At 28.4% G+C, this 20,537-nt stretch overlaps 2 protein-coding genes across 2 annotated transcripts in view; both read left to right on the forward strand.

The window, feature by feature from the left end:
* Nucleotides 1–20,537, forward strand: part of LOC125857134 (WD40 repeat-containing protein HOS15-like) — a 281,455-nt gene that overhangs the window by 61,229 nt on the left and 199,689 nt on the right. The window lies entirely within an intron of this gene.
* LOC125857148 (cyclin-D3-3-like) lies at nucleotides 7,527–9,572 on the forward strand. The gene is made up of 4 exons (XM_049536829.1): nucleotides 7,527–8,188; nucleotides 8,284–8,485; nucleotides 8,747–8,877; nucleotides 9,041–9,572. The coding sequence occupies exons 1-4, from the start codon at nucleotides 7,742–7,744 to the stop codon at nucleotides 9,257–9,259; spliced, it is 999 nt and encodes a 332-aa protein (XP_049392786.1). The 5' UTR covers nucleotides 7,527–7,741; the 3' UTR covers nucleotides 9,260–9,572.

Here is a 20,537-nt window from a genome sequence, read left to right on the forward strand (position 1 = left end):
TACACCTAAAAGATAATTATATATAACCGTCCGTAATATATATGTTGTTAAACATTAACGTATATTAAAAGCATAAGAACTGTCAATGTACATAAATTAATTTTAGAAACATTAATTTATTATGCCTAGATTGAAGTCTGATGACCTGTTTTTGGCAGTTTGACTACCAAATTTATGTCACACGACCAATAGCATGAGTTGTATGATTTCTGGAGTAAATTAATTTATCAATCATAACCAATAATTTGAAGAAAATAAACATTAAAATAGTAATAAAAGTAATCCAATAAATAGAGACGAAAATAAAATAAAATAGTGATACTAAAACTACTAACATTAATGAGATTACAACTGGAATCAACATTGATTGTAGTGCAGTATTCACTCTAACAAAAACACAATTTTAACGGACAATAAATATACACATTAACAAAGAGTGTTAAAATATTCACCGGCACTAGTTAGTTACCATTGGATCCAATATCGTTAAAGATTTTAGGGACATACACAGAGTGTTAATTGCCGCTAAAAAATCATTTTTGATGTAGTGATTAGTAAGACTGCTCCATTCTTAACCATATGACTCAGGTTCGAGTCTGAAATATGAAAAAAAAATATGTTGGAAACGTGACCCCAATGAACCCTAGTGCGTGATTCAAATTTAATCGAAACTCTAATACATACCCTGAATAAATTAGAGATTACAACTGGAGTATGATGTCAAAAAAAAACCTAGGTCACAATAAATATTATCACCATATTTACGTGCACCGTCCGGTGGAATTTCAATATGAAGAAGAAAAGTACACGAAATTAATTGTTTTTTAATATTCAAAGGAGAATAGATAGTTGAATAAGAGACCGTCTTGGTTAGTTGATTAAAAGTAGTTGATAAATACTAAATGTAAAAATATTTTTAGATATTAAAATTAATTTTATGTGTTTGAATAAAAATGATGAATTCAATGGATTTTGTTGAGGATAGCGAGAGAGAAGTAGAAGAATTAACTAAATAATGTGTGGTTGGTAAGCAAATTAAAGATCGGATTAATTTTATTTTGAATATCTATACGTGCAACTTTCTAATAAATAGTTGATATAAAGGTGACGATAAACATATTTTTTCTCCTTTTTTATTAATATGACCGCAATATATTTAAGGATATTTACGAAAAATATAATTTTTACAATATTTTTACATAGAAAAATCACGAACAATGAAAATAAAATAGAGATATAGTTTCTTTTAGGAAAAATATTTTTAAAATATAAAAGATATTAGAGAACGAACTATGGAAATAGAAGAGAAAGATAATCTCTTTTAGGAAGAATATTTTGAGTTTAAAGAAAGATTATTAGAGATAAATCGTAAAAGAATTAGTCAAATCAAAACATTTTATACTCTCTAAAACTTATGCGCTTGTTTAGCCATGATTCTGAAAAATTGTTTGAACATAAAATTAGTATAATTTTACGTTACTCAAATTGAAGTTAATTTCAGAAATTTTCTGAAATTCGAAAAACTCAAAAAATATAAGGTTTTGGAACCAGCAAAAAAAAACTAGTTGTTGTTAAAGTAGAAGTTAGTACTTTTTATTTAATGGGTAATTGGTGACGAACCAAAGCCACTGCTGTCCATGCCAGTGACCTACTTTCCTCCGTTTCAATTTAAGTGACGCAATTTCACTAAACACAAACTTTAAGAAATATTATCATTAAGTGGAATCAAATGTGAATAAATTTTGATAGTGTCATGGAGTAAGAAACTCTGATATATATTTTTTAAATCAATTAGAAAATATATATTATATAAATTGAGACAGAAAAGAATCGCACAACATTTATTAACTCTATGCATTTAGAAACTGGTCCTTACCTCAACAAGTTCTCTCCTAAAACTCCCGGCTCATTGATTCATCATAAGTTATTCTTACAAAATTATCACATATTCGTTTGTAATCAGAAGTTCGAATTCATATAAAATTGATCTTTCTTTTTTTTAGTTATAGAATGCTTTATTCCTCTATTAAATTTTTTGATGTATGTAAATCTAAATTTAATTAAGCCGCAAATCAAAAAAAAAATTACTGTCAATGTAACTATAATCTATCTAGTCTAGTTTCACGTATGGCAATACAGTACTACTTTATATATGTTGCATGCATGTATAACTTTCGTTACATTTCTAACCAAATATTCAGAACTAATAGTATTTAACTTCTGAACATAACCAACATGGGTTGTGGTGCACTGGTGGGAGTGTTTCACCCTTAATCAGAGCTCTCGGGTTCGAGCCCTGGATATGGAGAAAATCTTGTTGAGAGCGCCACCCTCAAATGAGCCCCTGTAGAGCGCGATCCAGATTTAGTCGGAGCTCCAATGTGGGCTCCAGACACCGGGTGTGAAACCAAAAAAAAAAAAAAAAAATTCTGAACATATATCGCCATTTAGCTATTGGTATTTATTTTCTTTATCTCTTTTGTGATGTTTCTTGATATATAGTATTCATTTATTTTTGAGAAAAGTATTGAAAACACATCTAAACTTGAGTAAACTATTAGTTTCATCCACAAATTATTAACAGCCTAAAAACACTCTTTTATTTGACCTACAAAAGTTAGATACACTATTTATCTATCATAATGTTATAACAAGTGGTTTCAAACTTTTATAGGAGCATTAAACTTTTAATAAACAATCAAGAAAAGTGTTCAAAAAACTCTTAAACTTGGCGAGAGTTTAGGAATGTATTTCACTCATGCTGCAATATATGAAATGTATTTAAGTTCAGTTAGTCAAGTAAAAATATTTTTTTAAGCTATCAATAATTCAGGAATAAAATTAATAATTCATGTCAAATTTAGAATCGTTTTCAATACTTCTCTTTATTTTATATCTGAGGTGGGGGTGGGGGTGTTGTCCAGCTAAGCCAAAGTCCTCGGAGAATGAGCCATTGAAAGAGAGGAGGGAAAGAAAGGAAAGAAAAAAAGCTAATAAAAGCAAAGGAAAGAAAGAAAGCAACTAATCATACCAGAAATTCAGTCTCTGTTGGAGCTAAAATCTTCATCTACAGAATTCAAAATATGAACGCACAGAAAAGGTAAAAAAAATCACACATCTACAATTTATACATTAAAAAAAAATATTCCATTCATGTTTTGGTTTCCAATTTTAAATTTTCATATGACATATTTAAGATGACAAAATCAACAAACATTTCGTTATATTTTACATGTTACACTTTCTTATACTCCGTATCAAGTTAAAGTCAGACAATTAAATTGAATCAGAAAAAGTAATATTATGCATACAATTCAATTTTTCAACGAAATAGGTTCGAATAAGTCCCTTGTACCATTAACACAAATCTATTAAATTCGATCGAACCTTATCTAGTTATCTTACATCCCTGCCACAAGTCCACAACACGTACATTTGCATTTATTATGTCTCTTGTAGTTAATTTATTTATTTATACATACACGTATATTTTTGGCAAATACATCTACCCATTTCCCCTCCTTTATTCTGTTTCTAAAAATATGCTGTCTTGTTCTATTCTCCCAACTAGTCTACTTACACACACATTATTTTACTTTCAGCTTTATTTGTACAAAAAAGAAGTTACAGTGACAGAGACAGTAACCAAAGGCATTGGGAAACTGGAATTCCTTCTATAATTTTGTTTGGTGGCATTTTACACTTGACAATATATTAGACATGGAAAAAAGAATCAATTAATGACAATGTTAGTGTTAGATAGAAAGGTTGATTCATTTTGTAAGCAAAATTTATTGAGGTTTTGATATTGTCAATGGAGATATGTTGCAAATGTTTATTTTAGAATTTAAGTGTAGTTACTAGCTACGCGTTAAAATAATTAAGGCGATACTCTAGTATATTAGGACGCTTGAGAGAACCATGTTGATCTAGTACGGTTGACTAACTTATCAAGAGACACACTTATAAATGATAAGTTAAATAGTGTATGAAAAACTTATTTGAACGCTTAAGTTTTAGATAAAGATGACAACATACTTCAATATAATGTCAGAGCTGACCAAATTTTTGATACTAGTGTCATAGACACTAATCCTTCCAAAGAATTTTCAAGTGATAGACCAATATTATTAAAAAAAAAAAAAACGCACACACAAATGAGATGATAACGTATTCAAAAATACAACTAAATATATAAAGTATAGTATTTTCACGACAACTTAAGAATTTATATGAGATACAACATACTCCAACATGAAGTGTAAAATTAGTGTTGGATTCTCACATTTTTAGATGAAGGACCAGGACTTGACTTGGTTTAGTTCAATTCTCACCTCATGAATACTAAAACTAATATCTTTGATTTAGTTAAACTCAAGATTGATTTTATTAGCAATAATTAATGAAGCAACAAATAAGAATGAAAAATGCTAATTTAAGGCAAATGAGGGATCATAGAGACGATTATTGAAAACAATTTCTTCACCTCACAAATGTATAAATAAGATCTGTGTACATTGCATTCTCTCATATCTTACTTGTTGGATTAAACTAAATATTTTTATGGTTGTTGTAATTTGGGGGAGGGATTAAAGGGGTATGAAATTTACTTTAACTTTATATTTAGGGTATTATCGAAAATGGTGTTTGGACTTTAGGAGTGATGGTGAGTGGTAGAGTCTACTCTAAAATAGGCATGCAGAGCAACTTTTGGCTGCTTTTTCTCTTTTGTTTAATAACTTGTATAATTTTTTCGACCTTTTATATACTTTGGTAAAAGAAGAGATCTGAAGGTATATATGACTATTCCACCATAGTATAAAGTGAGTAACTTTGAAAATATATCATCAATAACATAAAGTACTTACACTATACTAGTACTTTTCTTCTTTTTTTTGAAAAAAAATATTACTATTATTTTATTTAATAATTGAAAAAGTAGAAGAAAAAAACAAATATGGAGAATTAAGGGAAGTAATGATAAATTAATGATGCAAGGTGAAAGTAGTAGTTGGCAAATGGGAATACTCACTTTTCTGTGTTGAAGCTGTAATTTTGTCATTTCTGCTATAAACTTTACGGTGTTCTGCATGCACTAGTCAACTGTTACCTTTGGTTCTTGTTTTTTCTCTTGTTTTATTTGACATTATTTCAGCAGAATACATCGATAATTCATTATTTTATAGTACTAAAAAATAGTCACATAAAACTTTTTTCAAATTTGAGCGGTAAGTATCTAATAAAAATACATTATAATATATGTAGATGCTCGATCGAAACATATTGTTATTAATTTGTATGTCTAACCTTTATACTAATTTTAAAAAAATTAAGGATATGTTTATATATTCTGCTTTTACTGTATTTTATTTTTCTGCGTTTCAGTTAACTATTCTATTTACTTAAAAAATAAAACATAGGGAGACAAACTCTGAATTTAAAATTTAGTAATAGTCAACCTTTATGTTTTACCACAATATACGTTATGTTTGAAATTTTAAGATTTGAAAAATAATATTTGTTGATTTAGTAGATTTAACACATATATTTATGCTCTATTTCAAATTATTTGATTTAATTGAACCCATTAATTTATACTCTATCTACCATTGCTAGGGGCATAGTAATATGGTAAAAATATATTCACGAGAAATCAAAATGTCTTAATGAATAATTACCTTCTTTAATGGATTTTCTCTATGTTAATCTTGATTAGTTAGTAATCACCTCTATTATGTTTCAAATTAAGTAATTCTCTGTTTAGATCAGTTGTAGTATATTATAATTTATCCATAATGATCTGGATCTTTAATTAAGGATCGAGCTTTAATCCGGCATGGATCATGCACATACAAATTAAAAGATGAGTATTAACTCATCATTATTAAAATTAGCTGCATTAACATTGATGCTTGGAGATGGTCAACATTAAATTAATTACCGCGTATCATTCAATTATAATAAAGTATAATAATTGAAATGTTTTTAGAGAGAATACCTATCATAGAAATATTGTACACGAATTAATGAGAATACTGAGAATCAATTGGTCCAACTTTTTTTTTAAACCATGTCCACCCTATCAAAATTTTTTTATGATAGTATTCTTATTTACTCCCTCCTTCCCATCTAAGTTATTATTATACTAAAAATAATTGTCTCATATTAATTGTCGATCTTATTAAATTAAAAAAAATATTAATTAAAATTTTCTAATATTATCCTTGCAATTAATTCTTTTTGAAAGTATTCACATTTATTTATAAATTTTTCAAAAAGATTTTTAAGGGATGAATTCGTAAATTTTCTTATTTATGATTTTTCAAACACTGTGCAAAATGAAAAGTAATCAAATACTCCCTCCGTCCCTATTTACTTGTCCATATTTCCTTTTTTGGTTGTCCCTATTTAGTTGTCCATTTTGACAAATCAAGAAAGGACAACAAATTTTTTCATATTATACCCTTATTTACACTTCTTGAAAATTGTAAAAGTGTATGTTGTTTCCCTCCAATTTATTTCACTTTAATTCAAATAAGTGGTTGTAATTTTGAAGTGAAAAGTTGTCATAAGGGTAAAATTGTAATTTCACTGTGCTAATAATTGTTGCCTTAATCTGTGTGTCATTTCTAAAGTGGACAACTAAAAAGGGACGGAGAGAGTAATACTAAAATGTTAGTGTCAAATACATTTATTCTAATTTTTTAAAATTTTAAAAAAACATATTATTTTAATAATAACTTACTTCGATCAAAAATTCAAAACTATCCTTTAGTATAACTCAAACTTCAATTGACGATCTACTAGAGCTAACCTTACTTGTCAATTGGTCCACCCTTAATTACAATTGCTTACACTCTTTTTTTTCTTGGTTCACTCTCATTTTTTCGATGTTTACTTTAGAAAATATTTTTATTAAAAATCATTATATACTCAAAATTAGAATACATAATCATTGATTAAAAATAAATAAATATTTATTATTTTTATTAGAATTTTTGACAGTTTTACTAGTGGTCAAACTTTTTATACGATATTAAGCCTCTTATTATAATTGGGTCCCAATCAGATTAGTAACACACACGAACCTCACGTGTCTAGTTATTACTCCCTCCGTCCCTATTTACTTGTCCATATTTCCTCTTTTGGTTGTCCCTATTTAGTTGTCCATTTTGACAAATCAAGAAAGGACAACAAATTTTTTTCTATTATACCCTTATTTACACTTCTTGAAAATTGTAAAAGTGTATGTTGTTTCCCTCCAATTTATTTCACTTTAATTCAAATAAGTGGTTGTAATTTTGAAGTGAAAAGTTGTTATAAGGGTAAAATTGTAACTTCACTGTGCTAATCATTGTTGCCTTAATCTGTGTGTCATTTCTAAAGTGGACAATTAAAAAGGGACGGAGGGAGTATCATGCATGATCCCATAAGTTTTTTTCTTCTATATACTCCTCTAGTATCCTTCTATACACATACACCCAACAATAATAAAATCCATAAATTCAATTCAATAAAAAAAGAAACATAGCAAAAAACAATCGAAATACCCAAAATAAAAACACAATCTTCCTCCCAATCTCCTTCATACTCCATTTTTCTCTTCTCCACTCTCTTCTTCTTCTCTTCACAACACTATCAACAAGTTTATTTTTCATCTTCTCATTTTTTTTTTCAGTTTCTTGAATTAGTATGAAGTAAATGAAAACACAACTAAATTTCTTCTTCTCAGAAGAAGATAATGTCTCACCATTATCAAGAACAAGAAGAACAAAAGATCCCATTTTTATTAGATTCACTTTACTGTGAAGAAGATATTCTCACTGAAGTATCAGTAGAAACAGAGAGTTTTTCTGCACATGATTTGTTATGGGAAGAAGAAGAACTTACCTCTCTGTTTTCTAAAGAAACAGAGTATAAAATCAGCTACAATGTGTTAGAAAAAGACCAATCTTTTATTTCAGCAAGAAGAGAATCAGTTGAATGGATACTCAAAACAACTGCTTATTACTCTTTTTCTGCACAAACTGCATTTCTTGCAGTTAATTACTTTGATAGATTTCTCTTATTTAGTTTTAATCAGTCTCTGAATCATAAGCCATGGATGAATCAACTTGTTGCTGTGACTTGTCTTTCATTAGCTGCTAAAGTTGAAGAAACTGATGTTCCTCTGCTTCTTGATCTCCAAGTATGTTTTCAAGAATATTTTTTTTAGTATTTTGATGGATCTTGTAAATTTGTTTATATGATCATGTTTGAGTGATTTGGGGTTTTCTTTTATAGGTTGAGGAATCAAGATTTGTGTTTGAATCTAAAACAATACAGAGAATGGAGATGTTGGTTCTGTCTACACTTAAATGGAAGATGAATCCAGTAACCCCATTTTCATTTCTTGATTTTATAACTAGAAGACTTGGATTGAAGTACTGTTTATCTTTGGAATTTCTGAGGAGATGTGAGAAAGTGCTTCTATACACAATTACTGGTAAGCATGTTTATGTTCGCAACACAATTTTATTTACTTAATTATATTTACATTATAATTTATACGGTTAGGGGTCATTTTGTTAGGAACAAGTTATTCCCATAAGGTATATGAGTTAACTTATCCATCTCATCACTATGATATAAATGACTTGATACGTTACCAAACAAGATTCCTATTATTGTATTTCACGACTATTTATTTTTATTCCTCACAATCCCTTGTATGTCTCAACTGTTATTTGGAATTTGTCAATGGCAGATGGTAGATTCATTGGTTACCTTCCTTCTGCAATGGCTTCTGCCACAATGTTGCATGTTCTTGATAGGCTTAAGCCTTGCATTGGAGAGAAGTACCAAGATCAACTTTTGGGCATTCTTGGAATTGTCAAGGTAATTAGAACTTTGAATTATATCGTCCACTTTTATTTGTACAATATCATAGTTTTTACTTTTACTTGTCCAACATCATAGTTTTTACTTAGTCGACTTAATTTGTTTGGGACTGAAGCGTATTACTACTATTTTTACTGATTAAATTTGGATAATGTACCAGGACAAAGTGGAAGAATGTTACAGGCTAATACAAGAAGTGGCTTGCAACATTGACTTTGATTCAAATAAGAGAAAGTTTGGGACATTACCAGGAAGTCCAACAGGGGTAATGGATGTGTCATTTAGCTCAGATTACTCCAATGACTCATGGTCAGTGGCTACATCAGTTACTTCATCACCAGAGCCATTGTCCAAGAAGATTAGGGAGTCAAGAGAATGACTAATTAAATGTCTTTTAAATATTTCCTTAATAGACTAGATATGTATAATGTCCAATAACAGTACTCTACTTGTCTCTTAGCTTAAGTTTTAGTAATTAAGTTCTTGTTTATTCACATGTTAATTTGCTTACCATCTTTACATTTAAAACCAAACCCCCTTTTGACAATTATCACAGCTAGCTAGCTAATGGACCATTTGTTTAATGGTGTACTGTCTATAGTGGGGCTATGAGATTTTGTACTAGTAAAGATGGTTTGGCATTTTATTATAAGGAAATAAAAACTTGCATGAAAACAAAAAAAGTAAATTCATGTCCACTTGTTCAACCTATATTATCTTGTTCACTATTAATTATAACTCGCTCGAAAATAGTTTTGATGTAACTAATAAAGTTAATAATCGTTATTAGAATGTTATAGGTTTGTGTCGTGGAAACAGTCTCCGTGTTACATATTTCAAAAGAAAGAGATGGGTGGTGTGGAAAAATAATGAAGATTTGAGAAAAGAGTGGATTTTGTTCACATCTTGAGGGAGGAACATATTGTCGGCCACTGGCTAAATTTTCTATGTGGTTAGATTTGCAAGTAGTTTTATTTGTTTGACCTCGTTACAAGAGCAAGTCTCTTTTTAGTTTTGTTTACTGAATTTCGAGGTCTATGAGAAGGACACCAGTTAAAACAATTTTTTTAAAAATGAAAAGTATTAATGAATTTTGATAATATAATTAAGGGTTCATTTGGACGTTGAGATATGAAGTTTATTAGATTCATTTTCGTTTGAAATTGGAATTTGTTTGGATATCTAATTTGGATTACTTAAGTTAATTGTTTTCATAAGCACAAGTTATGAAAACTATTAAAATTCCTCTTAATTATAAACAATATGTCTGAATATTTTAAGGTTTTACATTGATAGTTGCATATGTTTGTGTTTCTTTTATAAATTAATGTTTGTGGTTAGAAATTTTTAAATAGACGTAATTTTGTAGAGATCAACTAGTCAATAATAATAATTACTAGTTATTTTTTAATATAATCATTTTATATGATACGAGCAACTTTTTCACGCCAAAGTAAGTTTTTTTTTTTTTGTAAAATTTAACATAATGGGTGTTTTTCTATTATATATATAAAATATAAACTTATTAGTCAAGTTTTAAATTTATAAAAATTAGAATTTCAAATCATGTTTTTGAAAAATTTAGAATATGAAATCATATTCCAAATCGCATGTATAACTTCTGATTTAAAATCATTACCTTTTTTTCACAAGTCCAAATGCCTACTAATATTTACATGAATTTAAAAGGTAGTTATTAAGAATATTTAAAAGAAAATTAATTACACCATGTACGACTCAATTTCAAACAGGTTGGAATTGAATGTATTAATCCTTACTACTTCATTGAATCGAAGGATCTACGTGATTTTAGATCTTCTTTGCCTCCTTACTAATACCTTTAACTTACCATAATTTTACACATACAATACAAAATATTTATAGATCAACGTTGAATATAACGAGATTATACATCATATTTATCCTCATTACATGCTACAATTGGATGTTAGTAGAAGTGGCATGACAAAGAGTCAAACATAACATTCACAAAGAAATAATGTCAAAAAGAAGGCATAATAATTAGCGACTTGCCCGAATTAAATTCAAGATTTCGAAAAGTAAAATATATGGATTCTATGCTAAGAGGTTGTTATACCAGAATTAAAAAATAATCAAGTGATTTGTAGCTACTAATGATTATTTAAGATCTAATCATTAACTTACTAGTCAATAACCTTATGTTTAAGTTACAAAAATGAAGACAATAGTGCATGTATGGAAAATTAATTTTGAAAAAAAAGAGGATTAAAGTTAAGTTTACTTTGCACTTTGTGGTTGAAGAAAAGACATCCACAAGAAGCCTTGCATGTGCTTTTCTTTACCCACTTAAAAATAAAGAATCATAATGACTTGGTTTTTTTCTCTTTTATTTTTATTAATTTTCCTTTTATAATATTTTAAAAATTAAACACAAAGTTCTAACAATTTATTCTGAAATGATAAAATAATTCATGGATTTAGTCAATCTTTCTCATTGAAGTACCGTGAATGTCGGAACACTATTTTTATATAAAATTATTAGACATTTCATGTATACTTTTGTTTTGTTGACCTAGTCGCAACACAACAATGAACAAACACAAGGTTGTTTTCTTTTTGCATATGGGGCATATTAAATACAATAATAATGATATATTCGATATAATTTTAGAAGTGAGATCTGAAGAGGATGATGTGTACGTAGTCTTATTCTACTTTGTGAAGGTAGATATATTATTTTCGATAGAACATCGAGTATTACAAAGAAATTCAATAATGAAGAAATCATGTGAAAATTTAGTACAATTTTATAAAGTAATTTTTTTTCCGAATTCATATTTTATATCAAATTAATAAATAAAAGATTGTAATTTTTTATAAAATATAGATCACTTACCCATCAACCCACCAAACAATTAGGAGTATTTTAAAGCAGAGAAACGTATTTTTTTTCTAATTACATAGGGGTAAGAGAAAGGAAAATGGGAGGGGAGATAAGATCTCCTTTGTAATGTAATACTCCCTCCGTCCTATTTTATATGTCATCCCTTTTTATAAATAGTTGGACCACATACTTGTCATTTTATAAAATTTATGCATAAATGACCATATTTTGCCTATTATACCCTTGATAGAATAGTTAATTAATCTTGTCATTTATTAATAAAATTGACTTAAGAAAATATTAAATAAGGGTAGAAGGATAAAGTTACATCGTTTCTTAATGCAAGTGCAAAGTAAAAAATGTGACATTTAAAATGGGACGGAGGGAGTAATTTTTTTATCTTCTTGATTTTCCTTTGGTATTAGATATTTGTATTGGAATCCGATTAAATCTGAATTCACGCATTGTAGGGTTCATTTATGGAGGTGACACTCTCAATGAGATTTTTTTTACCCAAGACAAAAACTCAAAATCTCTAATTAAAGATGGAGGGATAATTTCTCCCCAATCCATACTGACGAAAATTTGCATTTGGATATATAGTTACATTAAACATTATATTCTTAATGTTTTGTGATTTCTTAGTCCTATTTTGAGAGGCATATAACCAATGTTTAATCATAATTTTTATCACGGAGTTGACATAAAATCACTAAAATAAATGAAGAATTGAGTGGTAATAATATAACTATTGCTATATTATAATCAGCGACAATAACAAGTAATTTTTTTTGTATGAACACATGATATATATCTATCTACTTGGACCGTATTAAGTTGTATGAGTTGAATTATTTAAAATTTTAAATGGTTAAAAATACAAAATAAAAAAAGTTATTTTATTTTATTTTATTTGCATGTCTCATGGCTTTATTGCAATGGAAGTACAGCTGCATGCCAAGATTTACCATAAGTTAAAAAAGAGTTGCTCCATGTGAGTTGCATTTTCTCATCTAACTTTTGTACTGATATATATTCATAAGTTGGTGGGGACAAATTATTATAATAAAATAAAATCTCAATTTTTATTTTTTTAAAAAAAGGTGAAAAAGAAAAAGATGAAAACAGTAACCTAAAAGTTAAGGATCAGGAATTAGGAGTATTTAGGGGTGTAAAAGGTGAGGATATTAGAAGATTAAAGGACAATTTAGAATGACAATTAGATTCATCTAAGAAAAAAAATTAATTTAAATTTTTTAAAAAAACTAGGCACAAACAAAAAGGGGAAAAAGGTGAAAAGAATGTGGGAAGGTAAGTTGGGGAACAATATCTTTTGATTTTGTATGAGATGTCTTTGTTGGTACTTTTGTTCACTGCTTTTGGCTGTCAATATAAGAGAAATTTAAAACCATGTAATATATACAAGTAAAAAAGAAGAAAAGACAATGATAAGAAATGGATTGTTGGTTCCAGTTAACATCTTCTCTTTCTTTTATTATTAAATAAAAAATAAAAATTAGGGATTTATGGTATTGGTCATTTTTAGAGCCATATATAAGAGTATATTATTTTGTCATCCTTTTTGACCTAGTGAACATTATTGTTGAGAAAACAGGTGCTATGAAATTATTATGGCACATTATGTACTTTTTCAATTTGAACTTCAGTTTAAGTTGATATATATAGTCTATGTAAAGTATTTTGATGCACTATAGATTATTCAAAACATATTTACGAGTAAATCTTCTTGTAAAATTTGTAATGTGAAATTTATAGTCTTGAAATAAAATAGTGTAACACCGTACACCCTTGACAAAGAATGGATTAATAAGAATTTTGAAGATAAGGTGCACATCACAACTTAGGTGAATTCCGTAAGTGAAGAACTTTATAAGTCATCTCAAGTTCACTTGATTCGTGCCCTATTGAGTCTGACTCAATGATGTGTAACACAAAAGACAAATCCATGTGTTGACTTAGACTAAAAACAGATTGATAATACGTGACATAGACTTAGATTGTGATAAATAGATTATTTCCCTTGCAATTTGTTATGTTAGGCTCTAATATGGGCACTCTATTCGTCCACTTTTATTTGTCATGTTGCGCTTTTCGAAAGTCAATTTAACTAATTTTCAAGTTTTAAATTAGATTACATTAATTCGATATTTTATACAAAAAGTTTAGATATTCAAAAACTATACAAAAAGTACTATAAATTGCAATTTTTCGTATATCAATATGATGAAAAAATATATCATAAAATATTAATCAAAGTTCTTATAGTTTGATTCTAAAAAAAGAAAATTATGACAATTAAAAGTGAACAGAGATAGTAGTACATATTAATATGAAATGATGTATGATAATGAATGAATATTGATACTATAGCTTATTAGCTTTGACGTATGTTTAAAAGGAGAAAAAAGTAGTTAGCCGACATGTTAATGGTACATAACTACATATTATTAGTTATTATTATTATTATTATTATTATTATTATTATCATCAGTAGTTAATATTAATGTCTGTAACAAGTGTTATAGTAATTAATACTGACGGCGATGAGAAAGTTTATGGTATTTAATTAATTACTCTGCCGCAAGCTAGTATTTGTAGACATTGACATTAATTATCTTATTCTAAGTCTTTGATTAAACTTTTATTCACTTTAGATCGTACAACACCCCTATGACAATTCACAACATAATTGCTAGTAGCAAAAAATATAGGTACGTACATTTTTTTTGAGTTAATCGCATGAATGATCACTTAATTTTTATTTAGAATTATGAAGTAACGATACAAGTTTGACATAATATATGAATAATTAAATGATGAAATAATTAATAACTTTGAAGAAGTGTGAAAATTCTTGAGCAAAAAGATCAAAAGTTTATGTTTCAAGTAATATAACATTAGAAATACTTAATCAAATATTATAATTAGAACTAAAATTAGAATTATCGATATCTATTTTTATTCTTTTGTCTTATAAGCTAGTAGTCACTGATGTTTTTTCAATTCTTTAGTCTATTTTTTTGCCCATTCTACCTTTTCTACGTTTATTGACAGTTCATCTTTATTTTAGTAGAGTCTCTAAGTAGCACATTTTAGTCATTTTTCCTGTTACTTAGAAAAAATAAGTCACTATTCAGGCACAAGATATTTAATTTATATGCATTTTTATAACCAAAAATGATATTAATCTTAAATAGGAGTAATTAAGTAAACAATGACTCAATAAGGAAAAGTTTATGACAGCCTAAAGAAGACAAGTACTGAATTGTCAAATAATTATTTCCTCAAGACTAGTGAAGGGTGATTCACCAATAAAGACAAAGCACATGTCAATTTTGTTACAACTAGAATGTATTTGTATGCATTTGACAGTGAAATTTTTCTATGATTTTTTTCTTGACAGATGTATTATTGGCATTTTATTAAATTACCAAAGTTGGTTTTCTTTAGTTAAGTTCCTATCATTTGTTGAATTATAGTAAGAGATGACATCATGAGTTGTGATGGAAGAATCTTCCGTCTTTTATCAGAGATTTCAAATTCAAATTTTAATAATAAATAACGTTGAAACCATTGCCCTCAAATATAAACCCTGTTGAAATTTAAATTTAATCAAATTTTAATATAAATATTAATCAAGAAAACAAAATAAGAATAATATAATACAACAAGAGGTCCAATAAGTCAACAGAGATAGAGTATGACACAGGCTTTTGAAAATGGTTCCTATTTTCACCTAATCTTCTCTGTGCCTGAAAATAACTAATGCCCCAATCAAATTTGAAGAAAAAATCTTAGTAGTTTAGTTGACTGGTAATCTGACCTTTCACCTTGTTGACGATGATTTTAATTTCCACCTTCTAATCCAATCCCCTCTCCTAGCCTCATTTTTTTTTTTTTAAAAAAAAGAACACTAAGTAGATTTGTCTCTATTTGTTTATAGGTGAATAATAATAATAATAATAATTTGGGAAACCTAATAGTTGATGTCACTAGGTAGTGTTATTCAAACTCGACAAAGCAACGTCCTTAGCTCAATCCCTGTCGTCTTCATGTCAAAACTTTAGCTTAAAAAAGATTCAAATTTTAAAAAGAAAACATACAAATAAGTCAAAAATTCAACATATATTATATATATTTATAAAATTATATTTGACTTATCACACTTGTAATTTTTAGGCGAAAGGGATATTCATCGTAAAGAAAATTAAACACATTCACAATTTATTTTTGTCAAACCCTATGCATACCAAATATCTATATATATATATATTTTTTTTTTTTTAAAAAAAAAAAATTGTAAGAGATTTGAAAATGGAAATTGATTTGTCAACGTGGAGAGAAAATAATTTATGTAAAGGGCCCATATTCTGCAGGGGAAAATAAGATTTGATTGGAACTGGACTTTTGGAAGAAACATTTCTTCTAATCTACCATTTTATTTTTTGCCAGAGATACACATTCAAGGCGTGACTCGAATTATTGTAAAGGACCCCTCTATAATTTCTACCTTTTTTCACTTTATTTTTTTTTTGAGAAAACAAAAAAATTCTTTGGGGGTGGGGTGGTCCTTTTTTTGGTGTGGGGGTGGGGGAATAACATGATATAATATAATATAATGAAATAATTTGAAATAGGAGGATGGTATAAATCAAAATGGTACTTTTCTTAGTTGATATACATAGATTATACACGTATTATATCCATTGGTAATTTTCAATTTACTCTTTTTGTTTACTTTTATTTGACCACTTTTTTAAGATTTTCACATTTACTAATGACTTAATATATTAAGAAAAACATTTTCTTTTTCTTATTTTACCCTCAACGTTAATTACTTATTCCCCAAATCATTTTTCAATATTTACGACTATACATTAATTAATTAATATAGGTATTGTCATAAAATATTCATATTATCATTACTTATTATTTAAGAATTGTGTAAAGTCTAAAGTGAACAAGTAAAAACGAACGGAGGGAGTAATTAATTTGGTGGGTAGACAAATTACTGGGGGATCACAAGTTGGGAATCCAATGGGCTTTTTGGGTTTTCAGAATTTGCAGGCTATTGAGGTCTCTCTTTCTGAAGGTAAATGACAAATAAAACATTCAATGGTGGGTCTTATCGGCCCATGTGGTCCACTTTCCTTTATGGTCCGATATATTTGGATCTTCTATGGGCCCTATACCTTTTAATAAGAAACTAAATTCAAATCCAAAAATGAATTCCATAATTCAAATTCTGGTTAATTAATTAGAAAGGGTATTAGCAATTACTCCTTTGATCTACTAAATATAGAAGGCAAATAATTAAAGGGAAATTCTCTCTTTTTTCTTCTTAGATTATGGAGGAGATTGAATAAATTAGATGAGTTGGGTGTCTTTTTATCGGGTTTCACGTGGATCAATAGAGAAGTGTCACATAGACTTTATAAAAGCCTACTAAGTCAACAAGACAATCGTTAGTCGTAAGGGTAATTTTTAAGCTAGAAAATGACGGTAGGGGGTAAAGGTAATCTTAACGACGAATTCAATAATATAAGGATAGTTTTGACCTTTCTCTATATAATTTAGGCATAAAATTATTAGAGTGAATATGAAGTGGATGGAGAATGAGGGGTGGGGGTGAGTTTGGGGTTGGGAGAGTGAGAGGTCGGGGGTGGGCGGCGAGGAGTAGGGTAGTGAGGTAAAGTTAGTGTGGGGATGAGCGTAGGTGAAGTAAAGTCGTTTATCTAACTTATTTTTTGAAATTTATTCACTAGAGAGAAATATTTTTAAAAATATTTTGATCAATCAAATATGAGATTTCATACGAAACACACCCCTATGGCGATTATGGGGTGTTTTCTTGTCTCAGAGGAGCACAACTTAATAGAACCATACTCAATTGTATTATTTGACATGATAATAAAATGATAAGGTAAGAAATCATTTTTCACTTTTACTGAGTCTTAAAAGTTTTATTCCCTCTTATTTAATTTATACATGACACCCCTTTCTTTTAAATCTGTCTCAAAAAGAATTTAACTATTCCTTATTTGTCAACTATTTATTGGCATCATCCCATTTTACCCCTATTAGGTCCCATTCAACACTTTTTTGCGGAGAATAAAGTCAACTAAAAAAAAGTAAGCACTAAAGTGACTTTAATAAGAACAATTTAATAAACATAACATAGTCTTCTCTTATTTTTAAAATTTCGTGTATAGTTAAATGGTGCCATATAAATTTGAACGGAGGATGTAACTTTTAAGAGATGGGCAAGTGGTCCAAAACTGTGGCAGCAGCAGTGTCATTTGCCCATTCAAAACCAATAAGAGTACAAAGATTCAAGCTTGGCACAAGGATTTTATAGGCCTCAAGTGTCTCTATTCTTTAGCAGAGAGACCATAAGGACAAAAACAAAAATGGGTTGGTCTCCAGTTGTAGGTCCATCACCAAACCCAAATTAATAATGAGACTTGTTGGAGCCAAGTGATCAATCATCTACTATTTCTAATAAAACAAGGAGAAAATGAAAAAAAGAAAAGAAAAGGAAAAGGTGCATCACTTAAATAGGTTATAGAGAGATGGTGATCGGTTATTGTATTCTTAGCCTTGCTTCTTTCTTGATTTAGTTTTCCTTCTTCTATTATTTAGCCTCTTCGACTCGACTCTTTTCTTTGCATAGCCACTCACTTTGTTTCGTCCTTTGGAAAATAAAGAAATGAATGAATATACTTTTGAGAAAATGTATAATATTATACATGGCATTAAATTACCTATTTTTTCTAACAATCCAAACCCGTTACAATCTGAGAAAGACGTTTATGGACAAGCATGTAAATATAGCTTCTCATTTTCTATCGAGGAAATGATTTCATGTGTGCACTTATCAGTAAAAGAGGTTAATCTTACAATACATACATTATGTGTTATTTTTCTTATTGATCTCACGTGGGAAAAAAATCATATAGCGTAGAATAACATTTGTAATGAACTACAAAATAATATTTCTATTTTCTATTTTCTAAAGGTTAGGTAATAGTTATTTTTGTTGTTGCTTTTGTCTAGTTATTCTCTATGTTGTGTGCTTCTTTGGCTTCAATTCCTTTTTTGCTCACTAATTAACTTTTTTTTTTATTTGGCAATAAAATATATTTGAGTATCACTATTAATTGATTCTAAGTTAAACAAAAGAAATCAAGAAATTGAAATATTGTAACGTTGCTTAAAAACTAAGAGCTACAAATCCAAGCTACTCCCAATTATCAAACATGTAATAAAACTTCAAGCTAGCGGGACTCATATATAACTGGAAAAGGAAAAACAAATGTTTCCCGCTCCGGTGTCCGATACTTCGTAAGGCCTAAAAAGGGAAGGGCATGATTTTTTCCATAAACAAGCTCGAACCCGAAACTTTTGACTACAAGTGGATGGATCTTATTCATTTCACTACAATCTTGATTGGTAAAATTAAATATCATATCAAACTAGCTAGGCTCTTTCTTGAGTCTATTTCCAAATAAATTTATGTTTAGTATCTTGAAATCTAAGATTATTTGATTCCTTTGTTATGAACTTACAAACATGAAAAATAATAATGATTCTTGTCCAGACTGGCTAAGTTAACTGCAAGTCCATTGGCCCATTCTCTTAATAACCATTTTAATAGGGGAAAGCCCAGAAATGCATGTCCAGCCCATTAATGTCAATAAAAAAAGCAACTTTCACATATTACAAACATACAAATCATATTTTTATATTATAACTATAGTTTACATAATTGCGTTCCATAGCAAATTTTATGTTTGATATGCAATTTTTAATTTGTATAATTCGCTAGATACATCCAACTTTATACAAATTATTCAGTTTTGTATAAATTATTTATACATTGTAATTTATATAATAAAATCTGTATTTGTATAATTACAAGTGTATAGGACAAAAATATATGTATTTGTATTTGTATATACACTTTTCTCTCACTTTATACAAACGCAAACACATTTTATACATTTGTATACCGAATGGGTAATTGTATACCAAACCAGATGACAAAAAAATGGATGTTTGCTGCGAATTACAAATAAAATAAACTATGACTATAACATTTAATTTGAATTAATAGTTTGTTATTTCATACAATTTTCCCTAAAAAAAGAAGATTTAACACTATCTAACATATTATACTAGTTAAGTTTTTCATAAAGCTCTCTAAAAGAACAAGAAATATTGTAGTAACTCTTTTTCAGTCGATCATTCTCAAGGAATTGAGCCGTTAAGATTTAAAGCTATGCCCTATTTATAACCTAGAGTTTAGAAGTTCAAGTCCAGAGTGACCACTTCAAAAATAAAATGATTAAAAATTAATGTGTAGAGAAAACTAAGGGAAAAAAATCAGTGGAATATTGATATGCAGAGGAAAGGGTGACCCAAAAGAAAAATTAAAAACATTAATCAACCCCAAATTATAATTCTACACAAGAGACAAGTTTAAAAGTAAAGTAAAAAAAAGTGTTGAGATACATTTAATCCCATATGATTTGAATATTCAGTTAATATAGGGACATATTATGTTTGTATTTTGAATCTAAAAGGAAAAGTTTGTTAATAATATCCATAGAGAAAAAAAATTGTTATCAAAGACATGTGCATATATGATAATTGGATGAGGTACCTACCACCCTCGAGAAGATTTTCATTTGTGGAATTTTACATTCATTATCTAATCGTTATAATGAAAAACTTCAATATAACTTTAGATGTCTTTAACTCTCAATAT

Source organism: Solanum stenotomum, chromosome 2 (assembly GCF_019186545.1).
Source record: "Solanum stenotomum isolate F172 chromosome 2, ASM1918654v1, whole genome shotgun sequence".
NCBI lineage: Eukaryota > Viridiplantae > Streptophyta > Magnoliopsida > Solanales > Solanaceae > Solanum > Solanum stenotomum.